Source organism: Paralichthys olivaceus, chromosome 16 (genome assembly GCF_024713975.1).
Source record: "Paralichthys olivaceus isolate ysfri-2021 chromosome 16, ASM2471397v2, whole genome shotgun sequence".
In the NCBI taxonomy this organism is placed as follows: domain Eukaryota; kingdom Metazoa; phylum Chordata; class Actinopteri; order Pleuronectiformes; family Paralichthyidae; genus Paralichthys; species Paralichthys olivaceus.
In genome coordinates this window covers 13,069,874-13,087,084 of record NC_091108.1, presented here as the reverse complement: position 1 = coordinate 13,087,084, position 17,211 = coordinate 13,069,874, and the positions used below count along the sequence as shown (strand labels likewise).

Genomic DNA, 17,211 nt, shown 5'->3' with positions numbered 1-17,211 from the left:
CTGCACTTTGTGGTTGACAACACATGCACATATGGTTAGCAGCATGCGTTGCACACATGCAACTCACACCTGCATGTCATCAACTAAGGGTCCAACATGTTATAACTTCAGAACAAAGTAAAACGCTGAATACAAAAAAAACTGAAAATGCATGCTTAGAATTGTACTGTCAAAGACAAATGGAGAAAAGCTGCTAGAGCTTCATATGTTTTCAGCGGGTTGAGGCACATTCAGTCAGTGTGAGAACATCAACCTCATTATGACAAAACTGGTCTCATGTCAGCGCTTCACTTGTGACGCTCTCACAATACACCTGGGGAAAGCAGGCACATATATTTGCAATGGAAGTGATCATATCGCAGCTCCACACGAAAACATCAAACAATGTTTGGTTTGTCGCGTTTAAAAAAGTAGGACAAACGACACGGATGCAAAACAAAATCAAGTTTGAACGATAAGATGTGAGACTCAAGAGGAAGAGCTATAATTAGATTGGAACACCATTTTCCTAACCCCAAAGTGTGCACCCCATTCTCCACCCACTCTTTCCTGGGTTCTCTCTTCTTCTAGACGAGCAGTAAACTTCGCAAATGGGTTACCCCCATGCAGCCACCCACGCATCAGGTACAGTATGAAAAACCTAGGGCATCCTGTTATGACTTCTGGTTTCCTGTTTCCTATGAAAAATACAGCTCCCCCTCTCTCTTTCACACTCACACACAAACACACTCACATACTCATCACACACCAAACAAGAGCAGGGCTGGGATAAGTCGTCTCAAATATATCAGTTTTAGTGTTTGTACTTGTAATTCCTGGCTCAAGTATTTTTGGAATATGTTTGATATAAACATCATGCATGCCTATGTAAATGATGAGGTGGCCTGTTTGAACCTTGTGAATGAGCATCACTTATATGTAGTGCTCTCGTGGTCAGCTTTGAAAAAGCTGCAGCGTTGCAAGGAAGTCATTATGCTATAAGGTGACAGGAGCAGCTGCTTTCCCCCCGTTCTTCACAACATTTAATTTGTTTTTACTCCATGTATACATCTCCTCATCTCACATGCCAGGGAAGAAGATGCACAAGTGTCAAGGGACCACTGAAACAGCAATAACAACGGTGTGTGCTCGTGTGTGAACCAGCACCCCCCCCATCCGCACACACTATCGCACACACGTTAGCCCAAAATATAAAAATAACACTGTTTGTGACACACAACATGCTGCCACTGCCACCCCCCACTGAAATACCTGAGCATCCTTCTCTACAGGGGTCAGACCCATCACTCATTCATAATGAGCAAGGAATCTTTCTATTTTGCTTCCGTGGCATAGTAGTCTGCCATGCTCAGTGACATCGTGCACGGTTAATTGTATTGGCACAAACTCAGAACCCCATTTCCTCCTTTTTATGTTGTGGCTTTCATTGATGCTGGGAAACAATTCAACATACTACATTTATTAGTGCATGTTCCACCCAAAGAATGTTTTGCATCAGTTTCAAAAGGCTGTTGTCATCTTGTTTATGCTTGATTAGTCTAAAAGCAGCTTGTTCAGTAGTTGTGTAAATTGTAAGTTGAATAAAGCATCATTTATTCTTTTTAACCAGGCGTACACTTTCTAAAGAGCCTTCACACATTGTTTTTCACATTTCTCTTTGCAGGAGAAAGCACAATGACACATCCTGCTTTTTCCTAATTTTTAGCTCATCATCCCCTCCCCCTTTCTTGCAGATTGGAATTCATTAGCAATCAAAGAGCCACTGACAAACGCCCAATCCTAATTACCCTCTCATTTGCATGTTTGCATATTAATGACTGCAGACTTTGCTGTTTTTCTGCTGCAGTGGTACCCCCCCCCCCCCTCCTCCTGTCAATGCTGCTCAGAGCCACCCTACATACTGCAACACTGTCTCTCTCAGAGCTCGAGGCCTCACACTTTCAGACTGAAGTTCAGAAGCACTAAAGGGAGACGTTTCATGATCACTCCAGACATTCTACAAAGCTCAAATAGAGTAAAAAATAGTGCAATTCAAATATATGTTCTGTTTGCATGGAAAATATTATTTAAATTCCATTTCCTTGGATTTATATTGCATGTTTACTAATCTATCAATTTTACTGATTTCTTTGACTGTCCTCTTTGCTGCTGCAACACAGCCAATTTCCCTCTATCAGGACTAATTAAGGATTATCTTATCTTTTGCTATTAACCCATTCTCACTAACACACAAACATATTTACTAAATGCATCTATGTGCAGCAATTTCAGAAAAGGGTATGGGGGAGAATGGATCGAACAGCTGACCTGGTCTGTGGATGGCCCACACTACCCACCCGAGGCACAGCCTCATCTTATGCTACGTTATCTCATCTCATATGACTAATGTATTTCATCAGTTACCTTGGTTGCACCGATGTACATAATTCACCGCTCAGCCACTGTATCTATCTTGGTTTAGCATACTGAAGTTAATAGTTGTACCAGTAGTCCACAGTGCCATACGCCTAATATGCTGCCCCCATCTGGTGAAACAAGCGTGAGACAGAAGTAATATTCCAGCAAATGAGGACATCATGTCGGCATATTACAATACATACAATTTATTGAGGATTACGACTTAATGAAGACATGGTCGACGATTTTACCATTAAATATCTATTGTATTTAAAAAGAAGACATACACAAAATGAATAAATCTAAGGGAGCGAAATTCCCAAATCCTGACAACACAGGAGGCACTCAAATGGCAAAAAAAAATTAGTCAGCTGAGACTGCAATGAATCACAACACAGCTTGCTAAAGAGATTGACAAATCAGTCTTGTAACAGTAGCCTCTTTTCAAGGTCTGAATCTCTGGTCGTTACAAAGGCAGCCTCTTCCTCAGCATCACTTATGTGAAGCCATTGATACCAGAACAAGCGGAGGACGCCATTTTCAGTAACAACCCCAACATACAGAGAGAGCATACATCTTTTTTGGGGAGTTGTGTCGTGTTTTAAACACTAGGCTGATGAAATCAATCACATTAACAAATGCATTTAAAAATGTCCTGGACTCACTCATCTCTGGCTAACATACACACACAACCTGACATGTTGCTGACACACTCACACTGGAAGACTCAGAACTATTAGGAGACACAAGATGAGAAAAACCAACACTGAAGAAGAGACATGTTTGAAAATTATGCAGAGCTATTGTATTTGTTTATTTTATTATCATAAGAGATAAATTCTCCAGTTTTGATATAGTATGTTTGATATATGTATGACTGCAGGGTTTTGAGAAAAATGTAAATGTCATGTAAGAATGTTCTTAAAACCCCAATCAAACATAACCCAAATTACAAATGACTGAGCTTCATGTTGTCAGCAAACATTCAGAAGAATTATTATGCAACTAATAACACAAAAGGTGCAAATTGTAGTTAGAGCATCTTTCTCTTTACCTGAAGGAGGACATGGCACACAAGATATGTATGTGTATGTACGGTTTAAGGCAGCAGCTTCTCCGTGTTTTTAAATAGTGTGTGAGGACCAGTAGATTGTGTGTTCAGTCTGCAGTGCACGTGGGAGTGCTTGGTTGGTTCACCCCCATAGTTTTACAAAGCCAGCCAGCGAAGTCTTCCTCCTCCGCCTCAGACAGCTTGATAAACATGTGGTGCTGCAACAAAACAGAAACAACCACAGAGAATTAACCCTAATACTGGACCATCAAAATTCAAAGGTCAGACTGAACAAAATTTTTGCCGCTGTCAAAGACTTTAGAGTGAGTATGAATATAAATTCATGTTAATGAATCAGCTAACACTTCAAAAAAGTTATGTTGCGTGTTAAATGTATGTTAATAAACAACATCTAAGCAATAATGTCAGGCTAAAATTCTCTCTCACCACTTTGTTGCAAAGTCCTGGAAATCAGAAGTGAACACATCATGTGATAGTTTAGAGGGGAGGCTGAAATACAGTAGAAAGCTGAATGAACATTTGATCATATCACCGATATGAGTGACACCATCCTGATTTAGCAAGGATCACAGTTAATCCCAAATGGAATCAGAGGGCCTTTATCATCTGTTCTTAGATCCTTACCTCATTTACTATGTGGACCAGGAGTTCAAAGATAGACATGACTGCACAATGACCTGGAATAGGATTCAACATAAACTGAGATTTACGTTCAACATATTCAAAAAAGACTGAGATAAAAAAACAGATTCTAGTGATGTGTTTGTGCGTTTGTCTTGCTCACTGCTGACAAGTCTACCTGGTGGCCCTGGTTGCGGAGAAGTGCTGTGTCTCTCTCCCTCACTACCGTCCATGATGGGTCGTCCAAATATAGCCTCCAGTTCTTTAGTATCAGGAGGAGGGATTGGGTAGCGAACGGATCGACAGCTCCACGAGGGACAAGCCCATGCTTTACACATTGGACTGCACAGAAAAATGGGTTCCCCGAAGTCTCTCACCTTAACAGTAAACAGCAAAGTCAAATATTAACATTATATTAACAAATACGAGGAACTGTTACAGAATTAAATGTCAGGTGTCAAATGGCTAAGATATTGCTCTTGCTCTTAGGCCACCATGTTTCCTCAGTAGCCCATAATGGACAGATCAAACACTGCTTCTAGAGAGGACCTTTGACACCATTACGTTACCTGAAGGTCATCATAGCTTCTCCTAAATGTTTCATAGGAGAGGCTGAAGTAAGGGGTATTATTTTCATGTAATATGCAACTTCACCACTAGATGTCACTAAATCTTATACATTGGACCTTTACACCCAGGCACTGTTAAAAGTTAGGTTATTGATGCCACTTTCAACAGGTCAGAGTGATGGTGAGAACTGAACTGAGTTCATGTTTTCACAGCATAAAACATACCGACATTAGGGATCTTGTCTCAACAAAGGAACTGGCATTGGATTCTATGAGCTGCCCACTCACACCATAGTCACACAACTTGATCTCACCACGTGAATTCACCAGTATGTTTGAAGGCATCACATGCTACAGTATATGACAATTATTTACATAAACATAGACTTGATCTGTCTTTGGTACGTGGTCAGTAATACAAATGCATATCCAAAATTTGAATAAACTCAATACTGTGCATTATGTCTCAGAGAGGAAAATCTTATGACACACAAAAATCAATTATCAACTTACTGAAAATTCTCACAATTGCATGATTTGGCGTTCTTCCTCTTTCAGGTAGAAACCAGTTTTAAAAAGCAGAGAAATTATTCAGGTCAATAACTGTAAATAAGCATAATGTGAAAACAGAGTCAGGAACAAGCATGAAACCCCTCCAGGCCAATGACGTGTGGGTCTGCATATGAAGTCCATGATTTATTTTGAGCTCAATACAACAAACAGTAAACTGAAAGCCTGTTACGATGAAAAAATGTTTTTTCAAGCCTTGATGAAACTGCTTTATCTAAACAGAACACTTTAGGCAAGTCACTGTGTCATTAATACGAATGATGTTGCATCATATAATATGACAATAAAGCATGTACTCACAGCAATGCTGACTTTGCCCAGAATCTCTTCTGGGATCAGCTGTGCTTCTTTCAGCACCTGGTCCATAGATCCACCATCCATGACAACTAAGAGACAAAAAAAAAAGAAAACGAAAAGAAATCACAAAAAGCACTACATTTCAAAGGGTCACATCTGTCCCATGACTGTAATGTGCACTTACAGTATGGTGAAAATATTGAAAAGGTACAGTGGGTCTGAATCAGAGGAATGCACCTACAGGGTTTTTCCTAACATTATAACACTTCAGTGCAGTGATTTAATCAAATGCACGGAAGAACTATCTGCCATATTCACCCTGATATAAGACAAACTCTGTTCTCAAACTTAGTAGATACTGTTCTTGAATGAAGAGAGTACCAGAAATAACCTAATAAGGCACATACAGGTCATATGTAGCGTTATTATGTTGCTAGTTCTATTCTTCAAGATGTCCACAACAAAGAACCGACTTCTCACTTCTTAACAATATATCCCAACAATATATGTGCTGTTGTTACAAGATGATCAATATTATTCACTTCATCTGTCAGTGATCATAATATTTTGGCTCAATAGTACAAGAACAATTGGGAAAGATTAAAAAAAATCAATTAAGGGATGAATGGATAAATACAGCAATACACACACAGTCAGCCCTCTCCAATTCTCTCACCGTGAGCTCTATGCAGATCTCTCCATTGCTGTGGAAGGCTCCATAGAAACCCACAATGTAGTGAGAGTTGAACTTGTGCATCACCTGAAGCTCTCAGATGATCTGGTTCCTGATGGCAGGTTTCATTTCCAGATGAATGAGCTGAATAGAAAAGACAGATTAGATAGAGGATACATTCCAAATTCATAAATCTGAGTTTTATTATAGCCATATCAGTAAGGTTGGCAGCTCACCTTTCTGGCCATGAATATTCCTGATAGTTTGTGGCACTACATGCTGACTACACCTCCATCGCCTTCACTCAGCTCACAGATAGTCATCATCTTTCAGCTCGCCTACCTTGGCATTCTGGGTGAGGAAAGCTTCTAACCTTTTCTTCTGCTGTTCATCCAAATCCAGCTCCTCCTGTGCCTCTAAATTAGCCGTAAGAAAGAGGATACATGATGGGAATAAACCATCTTTCAGATTGAATTGACAAATGACTGTTTCACATCCGATTGTGTACAAAATGTTTATAATTTGATCAGTATAGGATTACTTACTCTGACGCAACATCTGTGTTGGTGGAGGAGGATAATCCACTACCATTAGGAGCAAGGTTTAAGGGAACTGGTCTCTTTTTAGGGCCCATCATTAACTATGGATAAACTATAGGCTGGGGTGAAATACAATCTGTACGTAGACTAACTGAAGGTAATGTCATTTGTGATCAGCAGTAAGATTTACATCACGTGCACTGGGCTGGGACGATTACTAACTAGTTATCTTGTAGATGATATTTGGGTTAATGCATTTATTTTCCTGTCAGTTGACAGATAGTTAGTTAAGCCAGGTAAACTACAATTAACACTATGCACGGATTTGTTCAAACAATTATTTATTCTAAAAAGGGCTGCAAATCACCAAGTAATGGGATACTGTGATGCTACCTTCAGCTGAAGTTATCGCTAGCTAGGTTAGTGGTGTCGCGTTAAACGATGATACAGAAACACGGTCACTGCCAATGTGAAGTAAGTACTTAATAAATGGATCTACACAGAACTACTGGCAGAACTATAGCTAGCTAACTTCATCTCTCTGCTAGCTGACTTCATCTCTCAGCTAGCTGACCACATCTAACGCTAACTGTTAGCACGCCACTGTTTGAGTTCCGTTCCAGGACCTTTGTCCAACAGACTGTTTGAATTACAAACACCCGCTTGTTGGCGCTGTTCGCTCAGTCAGTTTGTCTCCTCGTCCCTCAACTACCAGCTGTGGACAGATAGACAGACGGACAGAAGGACAGACGCCGGGTCCGACGCTCAGCAGCGGGGAAGTGCATCGGTGGAAGATCCGCCCCTAGCTTACCTCTGATTGGTTTAAATTTCCGACGGATATAAAAAATAAGCCAATCATATTCACGACAGGGTTGGCTTTGTTCCTTGGAGCCGAACCGCGCACCGACCTGTTGCTGGACGGAATCTCGCGATATTTCAGAGGTGGACAGTCAAACGAGATTATGTATTTAGTAATAAGTCTGTATTACCAACAACACTGTTCACTATTATAGTTTAATAATAAGCAGTGCGTTTTTATTGAAATACTCTCAATTTAATAAATAGGCCACATAGAACCAGCTGTCCTGTAATAAATCCAGACTTCATGAAATTGGTTTGATGCTCAGTTTATGTTGAAATGGTGTGAGAGAGCTGTTGATCCAGCTTTATGATCATGTCGGAGGGTGCAGTTTTTGGTGCTGCTGAACTGTAAGTGTGCGACAGAGCCTCATTTACTTGAGTGGACAAAATAATAGAAAGAACAGTCAGTATCATACAAAAGTACGATTCAGTGAAACAAACTGCAGCCTTGTGTTACAGGACTTTTATTAGGCTGCATTAGTTTTAGTCAGGTGTACCTAATAAATGCACATATCTGTAAACCTACATGTGGCGGGGTTTATGAATTAGGTTCCCATCAGGGAGAGAGCATATGATATGTCAGAGGCTAAACGTATATGGCACCAATACTGCTGCTATCCTCATAGCTGTCTTGAGTTTTTTGGTGTGTCCATTAGTTTGTGGTATTTTTTATTATTCAACACTTTTTTAAAGAATATGCGTCTTATAATATGCGTTTTATATAGAATATAAATTAATAAATTAATTGCAAAATCACATGGACACAGGGGCCATCTATAAGCAAGGACAACAGGGTTGTAAAACAGGATCTTTAATGTTTCTTTAGTAGTACCCAAGGGTAAATCAACCCAGTTACCTCTCCATGTACATAACAGTTACAAATCTTAGCAAGATGGCAAAAAAATCTAATGATTCAGCTTGTTCTGTGGTATTTGGAAATGGAATGTTTCACCCAAGAAACTGTATTTTTACAGGGTTGATTTTTGATGGGAAATTCAGTATCACTTCCCATGGACCAAATGCTACAGCAACACCGCAGACATTACACATAATTAATAACATTAACAACTATAACAACCAGGGATATCTCAGAAACATGAAACAAAGATGCGACATCTTACTCAGTGCTGCTACAGCTGCACATACAAGGCTTTTGACCTGTTACATCTTATCGACCTGAACCTATGACCTGATAATATTATGTTAAAGTGGCAGTTGAGTGGTTGAGTGTTGTCCTGTGCTCCTGATGCCAGTGATGGCCTCACAGTTGAAATAATAGAAGTTGGGTGTGGGAAGACTTGTGCATGTTAAAGAAAACAGATGGAACAGCAAAGTAGGATGGGTTGGATGATACTTTTACACAACAGAAGCAGAAGATGGGTGGGCTGTGTCTCAGGAGATATAGAGCAGGCTGTGCTTTGACCAGAAATGTGGCAGTTCAATCCCAGTGTACCACTTTCTGCATGCTGAAATGTCTTTGTGTAAGTGACTGAACCCCAAATTATCCCTGATGACTTTGCTGACGTGTGTGAGTGATGTGTAATAGAGAAAATGTGAATGGCAAAAACTGTACTGTAAAGCTGTATAAATATATATATGTATATGTATATATTTCTACTAAAAGAACTAATGTGTAGGATTGAGAGGTCTTCTTGTTTTGACATCACTCGACTCTTGCTTTGTGATTCTCCTTCAGCAGGTGGCACTGTTGCCCATTTCTTTTACAGCCTTGTTTGCCTGGGCTGGATCTGTTTTCTTTGGACAGCAGCAGTGGCAGCTTTAAGAAAACGAGAGAAAGAGAGGCAGAAGAATCAGAAACAAGATGTGGTGAGTACGCTATTATTCAGTTTAATCTAAAACATTTCTGCACCCTTAAAATGCAGACTTAAAATGCTGCTGCAGACCTGCTCTTCACGCAATGAGGTCTGCAATGTCCAATTTAGGCGACAAGATGTTATTGTTTTACTTTCACAAAATTACGGTTTAAAGAATATCGATAATTATTTCTGCTAGTCATATTTCACACATACCTTCTGATGGGTTGGGCCTGGCTGATGAGGTCGAGAAGTTTGCTGTTTCTGGTGTCTGGCAGCATTATGCTAAAAACAGCAGCCATGATGCTTAAGATGCCAAAAATCAAGTATGGGAGGATCTTGCTGTAAACACCTGCAATCAGAACATCAAGCACTCTTTGTCATTGATCTGTTCATTTCAATGGGTTGCATTCATAGCCCCTTACCACTGCTGACATTTTAACTTGTTAAACATTGATGTAATAAACATTATTAACTGGTGCATTAGAACAGAGCGATCTTTAATGGGATTAGTTTAATCGGGGTTTCTTCCTGTCTAAATATCTGCGACATGTTAAAGAAACCCATGAATCTGATTCTTTTGGGGATGATACAGAAAGAGAACGGTGCTCTGATGCTAACAATGTAATTAAAACTCAGGATAGCAAATTCAACACAGAAAGCAAAATGACAATGCACAATATGAAACAACTATGGATAATATGTCAGGCCAGAAAAGACTGTGACAGAAAAGATAACCCTTTGCCCTACCTGACAATATCTCATGACTGTCGAGTGTTAAATGTGATAAATATAATCTTAAGAATTACATGCCGCAGAGGCAAAGAGGATACCAAAATCATAATGTTTCTTGTGAGAATATATACTGTATGTGTGTATCTATATTCTGCAGTGTCACATATCAAAATTAAATTCCTGACTTGGCATTTTTAGATGAAGTAAATTTGCAGTTGCTCTTACTCCATCTATGTTTTTGTATACAAATGGTCTGCATTTATTATTATTTATCTATATTTTTTACGGTTTAATTGGAATTTCCTGTTCACTCATGTGTATTTCAATCTTTCTCTCTCTCATGGTACTTTGGTTTAAACACTGCACAACTGCAGCTGCAAAAATCATAAAGAACCAGAAACACTTACCTAAGTAAATCACATACGGACAAAGGATGGTGCCTAATCGTGCACCCGTGGAGTTGACCCCTAATCCCATGTTCCTGAGAACAGTGGGGATCAGCTCAGTGAAGAACACGAATATTAAGCTGTAAGCAGCAGACACGCCCATCCGACCCAGCAAGCCCAACACCTGAAATATGACATGCATGTCTGAGGATAAAAAAAGAAAAACATAAAGAAAAGAGCCCAGATTGAATCAGTGTTGCACTGAGTGTGTATACAGTAAAGACCCTCAGGAACCAGCTTGATGATCAGAAGCATGATGCCACAAAACATCATTGAGGAGAAGTGGAGAATGGGTCTTGGCGCCCGGTTCACCAGCAGCCATGTAGCTATGTACATCACAATGTCGATGGCCCCAGAGATGAAGCAGTTGAGGTAGATGTTTCCATTCAGGTTACTAATATTGAGAGCGAGGCCATAAAAGACCATGGTGACAGATATCCTGCAGAAATACAAAATCAGGGTGGATTTAAGATGATGCAGAATGTTTTAGTAACAACAATAATAATTTCACACTATTAACACTTTTAACACTTTTAACACTTTTAACAATGCTCAAAAGATACTTGTCCCAGCCAAAATCCAGTGTACTGGATTTTTGCAACAGTTTAAATAATTTGACTTTGAAATTGAATTTCTTTTCACATCTGTAAAAACTGATTACCAAAGCAGTATATCAAGCCGTTTTTATAAATTTAATATAAAATTAAATTTCACTATATCAACTCACAAAATGTTTTTGAACTTATCTTTTATCTTACCTTGGTGGAGGTAACTGTCCAGAGACATTCTTTCTAAAGATCAAATTATAAGCACTGTGTCTTAAGTAAATAATAATAAAAACACTGTCAATTTGTAGTGTTACAACTTTTGTATCATACATGTATAGTACAGAGACTTGGAATGAAGAAAGTTTATATTACCATATGAAAACACCTAGAATTGTAATATTCCTCATGTTACGGGTGCGTATCAGGTCCATATATGTGAATGTCTGCTGGGCTTCATCTTTAGGTTGCTGATGCAGACATACAGTGCAGAAAAGTAAACAGAACAATCATGTTGTGCACAGTGCAATGTCTACTTAATAAGTACAGGAAAGGTACAGCCTGATTACAGGTTTGGATTGTACTAAAACATAATGACTTTCACATATGTAGAGGTAAATAAGCACCATTAGCTCTAAGCACTCTCCAGCCTTGAACAAGACCTCAGGGACAGGGACTCGGTTCCTTTTTGCAGCATTGCGTATGACGAGTTCAGCCTCCTCCACCCGACCTTTCTGCAAAAGCCAACGTGGAGACTCAGGAATCAGCCTGAGTGGAGAGACAAAAAGAAGTTCACTGAACATGTAAAAAACTTGACTTTTAATATGACGTTGCACAGCACACTAGTAACAGTTGATCTTAAATCTTAAAATCTCCAAGGAGATACTTGCATTCAGCACAAAATATGATTATTTCATACAGTCTGGAAACTGAACATGTGAATGTGAACAGCATGCACACTGACTGAAATCCACTTTCAAAATGGCTTGTCATTGCATAAACACAGATATTTGCTGAAGCTTATTTGTAAGCTTAGCCAGCAAAAGAGTTTTGTTTTGTAAAGCACCTGCTCCCCAATTTCAGAAATGAAATCAGAAGTGATTATGTATCTCTTTGTGTTTCCTTGTGTTTTTGATATTGTCCTGTATCTCTTCGTAGTCACTTGAGTCTGTCTGTGATTTTGCCTCTTGGAGGACCGACTCAGTGATCCTTCCATGGAATCGTATATATTCATCCGCCAACGTTCACTAAGACTTACCACCATGTCGGAACAAGCAGGAGGCAGGGAATGGGGGAAGCAACCAGAAGCAACCTCCAGCCTCGTATGAAGTGGGCAAAGAGCGGCAGCAAGGCATAACCGATGCCAAAACCCAGACTGTGGCTCAGAAAAGTCTAGCTCACCCTGGCAGACTGACTCAGAATCTCAGACCCTGACCAAGAAGAGGATCAAGAGCATGGCGTTAATGACAGAAAACAACAGGGTCGATTCCAAAAAGTCACAAAAAAACCATCTCACTTAATCCTCTTGGTAGGTATTTTAATGGGAGCATGGAAAATTGGTAAAGCTGTCTGTAGCGATATGGTGTTTGTATGTGAAGCTCTACTATGAACAGCAAAGTGCAATAACTTTCTACAACATGTCTAAAGTTAGCGCAAAGATCTTACACTGCCACATTGCTAAAAGTTTTGTCACAGGAAGATTTTGAGACCAGTGGAAGTGCATGTACCCAGTACAAGCGACGTGATGTAATTCATGACATCATGCCAAATCCTTTCAGACAGTTGAAGATACAGAACATGACCCAGCTGACAGAGGCGGCCTGGATCAAGGTAGTGATTGTGGTTAAGACCAAGGTGAAAAAAAACACTGGCTTTCTGCCACACCTGTAACACAATGCACAAGATTCATGACAAACAACATGGTTACACAGTATCGAACTTGAACGTATGATTTTGTGAGTGGGCAGGATGAATATAGCTGGTCTTGTATAGACGGTCTAGGCATTCAGATTCTCAGAAACCCACTCACTGATTGTTTGGTTGGCTGTAACTGTGTAACTTTGGCCTCCCCTGCTTCTATGTGGTCCTATAATCTATCTACTGAGTGAGTAATCTCTGTCTCTGTGTATTTGGACTTTTTTGACAGCTCTTCCTAATACCTAATTGCCGGTACATTGCTGAGAAACTACAAAAGTGCAGTGTCAACTGTGAAGTTCCAGAAAGAGCTTTAAACATTGCTTTTGTTAATGTAACTTGACTTGCAGAAAAATGTCAGAATGACACTCTGAGGGCAGTGCAGCACCCAAATCTACCACATGCACATATCAGGGCTTTAAGAAGCTCATCTGCAATGACATTTTTTATGCCGTCACCCAGACACTATTGGAGCAGAGCAAACAAATCCAGCAATAACCTAGAAGACTGATCCCACATACATTCGCACTACAGGATGTATTTACTCAGGACCCAAGGAAGGTGTGGAGTTGTTTAGTTATTTAAAGGACTTACCGGTCTGAGAGGTGGCCACTAATAAAGGATCCAAACAGGGCTCCAACAAAATATAGAGATGTGGAAAAAGGGACCTTCCATGCATTGTCACACACCAGTTCCCACTTCAAATCAACAGGAGATAGGACATGTTTAATTCAGATTACTGCAAGACAAATATCATAGAAATCCAACCACAGAATACATATTCAACTAATCTAATCCAAAAATAACAAAGTAAAAAACTAACAAACCATAAAAAAACTATAGAAAGGTTCAGCTATAACCACAAGCCTTCAGAAAACCATACAAATAAAAGTTTCAATCATCTGATTCATAATTAGACTCAATCTGCAAATGTTAGAATTGCCCTTAAAATTTAATTTTTTTTCTACACAAAAGGCAGATCACACACTCAGAATGGTGATGTTCTCCAGTACTAATTGTAGAAAGAAAACACATAAACACACACTCAATGCGCAACGGGTAAGAAACTTCCATTTCTCGTCTTGTCTAGTCGAAGTCGCCCATTTTTGTTGCTCAGGTAAATCTACCCAGAGGTAGGTGAGGTGAAATTCAACCCATCTCCCTTTCTACAGGAATCTCAAGCTCACTGAACTGGCTGTTCTTGATTTATTCAACACAGATACCTCCACCACTCCCTGTATAACTCACATCCAAACTCCCAACTCTCTCCTGTCAAAGCACAAACAACAAGTTACCAAAAGTTGCTTTTAAATCCTTCACTGTCAACGTGTCCTGCTGCAGGTTAACGTGCATTCAGGGACATGTGTTTTTAATGCTCCGATCTTCCAACATGGAAATAATTAAAAGGTTATTGTTGTAAAATATTTTCCCTTTAGCTTATATGTTGCATAGTGCAATCAAATACCCTATAAAGCCAGTGAACTGGACTGTGACAAATGTGTCAGTGGAGTGCAGTCCTCAGTGTGTGGCATTATGTTGTTACTGTATCACATTATGACAATGATAGTGTTAGCAGTCTCAGTGACATCCTCCAAACAGTGGCTCTCACATCATTACCTGTGTGTGTGTGTGTGTGTGTGTGTGCGTGTGGTCCAGGTATTACTCCTGTTGTGGGGACCTAAATCTGTTTACACGGTCACATTATAGGGACTTATCATGGGTCCCCATAATGTGAATCAACAAGTTTTTGGGTTCACTTTAAGTTAAGGTTAGGTTAATATGTTTAGGTTAAGGTTGTTATAGTTAAGGTTAAGGTTAGGTTAGGTGAGGTTTAGGTTTAGGTTAAAGGTTCAGTGTGTAGAATTTAGTGACATCTAGTGGTGAAGTTTCATGTTGCAGATGAATACCCCTCCCCTCCCCCTCCCCTTCCAAACATGAAAAATAACTTGTGGCAGTCTTCAGTTGTCATAGAAACTCAAAATGTTTTGCTGTAAATATAAGTATGTATACATAAAAGGCTCCTTCCAGTCCCATAAAATAAGATATCAATTTCCATCAAATGATGACGACTGAATTTGTTAAACCTCCATCAATGACTGATAAATAATACACTGCCACTGGTGATATATCAGCTGAATTGTTCAGATATTTAAACTCTAAACAGGTTCCACCAGGTCTGTACTTATACATGGGATAGCTTGAGTATGTATACATGGGAGGGGCTGTTTGTTCATGCTATTAATGATATTCAAACAGAACATAGAGGGAAAATCATTGAGTAAACAGCCTGCCAGCGAACACAGATTAACAATTAAAAACTGTAGTTAGAACAACCAAAAGATGGTGCAACATAATGTGTGTTATATTTTTATATTAAAGCAGTAGTGGAGCAGTATTCTGAAGTTACCATTACCACAACATAAATATAGAAAAGGTCCGCTCACAAAACTGCTTAAATAAAAGTGCAAAAATATCACCAGTAAACTTTTTTACTCTGCAGAGGAACAACATTTTTAAATGTTACTGAAGTTTCTGACAGGCTATTTAAAGAGAAAAGAAGAAAAAAAGTTCTACTAAAATAATAATTCAGTAAAAAGAAATGTAATTCAGTAGTATGATAAATTGGATAAGTTTTCCTCTACTTCAAACACTAATTTATAAAAAATCATGAGAGATGTTTAAAGGGGAAATGGTTGATTGGCTAACAATTTAAAGACATCTGAAATTTGACATGGGGCCAGAGAAAGAAGTTATAATATTGGGAAGGTGTAGCAAGGAAAAAAGTTTGGGAACAACTTCCAGATGAATATTGAAAATTACATTTGCCTCTGAAAGTATCATAAAAAAGAGAAAAAAGTCAATGAAAACTAACACAAAATGGTATTAAAGTGTATTTCTTCTATTTATTTCACACATAAGATAAATCAGCTTATCATGTTAAATATATTCATTTCTGGGATGCAGCTTAAACAAGTTGAGTAACATCACATCACACCTACATCACACAGCTCTGTCCATCCGCAGTGCCCCCTCGTCTCCTGAACGTCACACCTTGTGATCCTTCGGCCAGAGTGGTAACCATAGCAACACCCCTCGGGTCTGTGCATGGCAATGCCCTCTGACCCACAGAGAGGTGACCTTTGGCCTCGGGGTCATCAAATGGGGTCAGGGGGGGTCAGCTCCTGCTAGAAGACAGTAAAAGCACTATCATTTGCCCTTTCCATACCCTCATCTATGTAATTGGCATATTGATCAACTGGCCCCTTTGCACATTGTTAGCAGCACCTTATATCGTTTGCATAGGATAATGTGGAAACCTGGAAATTATTTTAAAGTTGGGTCTGTGTGCGGAACCTTAAGTCTTCACATATTCTCCCCATCTCGCCTCAACCTCTAATGCTTTCTGAATCACAAGAGTGAAGTGGTGCTAACTTCACTAATGAAGGCTTTTGAGATTAAGTCTATAACTCTGGCACTTAGATGACTATGTAATCTTCTGAGTAACAATTGGGAAAACCTCTCCACTCATGAGGTACAGTTGGGCCTGGCCTCATCTCAGATCGCTTCTCCCCTCCCTCCTGATGATCTATGCCTCGCAGGCCCATCACTTGTCAATAACTCTACATTAATTTGAGAGACTGCGTGGCAGCGGGGATGTTATGTGTGGGGGCAGGGCTCTCGGAGCAGGTATGGATGGAGGCATAGAGGGGGAGCAGTGGCACATATAGGAGACAAGGACATAGGAAGGAGACGGGCGGGTGGAGGAGGAGAAACGAGAGGAAAATGAGGAAATGGAAGCAGGATGAAGGATGGGAGAGCTGAGCATGCACTGGACAAAGAGGCTGTGTTTCGCCCATCAACCATTCTTACACAGGACTTGACTCAAATATCAAAATCCCCGTTCATTTTTCCAAATGAGTCCTTGAGTCAGCAGTATTCATAATGTTAATAATAACTGATAGAGAGCAGAGTCCCTGACGTGAGGGGGAATCCATCACTCTTTGTCATCAAACCCCTGCAAACAGGGAGGGTAGTCCGGCTGTGATTCACAGGAGAAGTGCTTTTTATTTCAACACGTACACATCATGCACCTGCACCAGATCCTCCGGAATCTACTCCAGATGCTTTGACCCCACCTGCTGTTGTGAAAAACTTCCA

General features: G+C 39.8%; 1 protein-coding gene and 1 pseudogene across 7 annotated transcripts; both read right to left on the bottom strand.

Moving 5' to 3' along the window:
* Positions 1-2,581: 2,581 nt before the first annotated feature.
* On the bottom strand, positions 2,582-7,545 carry map2k2b (mitogen-activated protein kinase kinase 2b). Of its 7 annotated transcripts, none has more exons than XR_011238832.1 (8): positions 6,745-7,521; positions 6,436-6,615; positions 6,203-6,343; positions 5,530-5,615; positions 4,269-4,432; positions 4,094-4,146; positions 3,896-3,958; positions 2,582-3,666 (listed from the first exon to the last, which is right to left on the bottom strand). XR_011238832.1 is itself a non-coding variant. In XM_069511681.1 (8 exons), exons 4-7 carry the CDS (start codon positions 5,608-5,610, stop codon positions 3,947-3,949), a joined length of 345 nt encoding a protein of 114 aa, XP_069367782.1. In that variant the 5' UTR covers positions 5,611-5,615; positions 6,203-6,343; positions 6,436-6,615; positions 6,745-7,527; the 3' UTR covers positions 2,582-3,666; positions 3,896-3,946. The 7 variants fall into 7 exon arrangements, 3 of the variants coding, with proteins under 3 accessions (XP_069367782.1, XP_069367781.1, XP_069367783.1); XM_069511681.1 differs by having other exon boundaries at positions 4,269-4,467; positions 6,745-7,527; XM_069511680.1 differs by having other exon boundaries at positions 4,269-4,467; positions 5,530-5,586.
* An 882-nt stretch (positions 7,546-8,427) lies between these two features.
* Positions 8,428-16,285, bottom strand: LOC109638647 (organic cation/carnitine transporter 2-like; annotated as a pseudogene).
* Between the last annotated feature and the right edge of the window lie 926 nt (positions 16,286-17,211).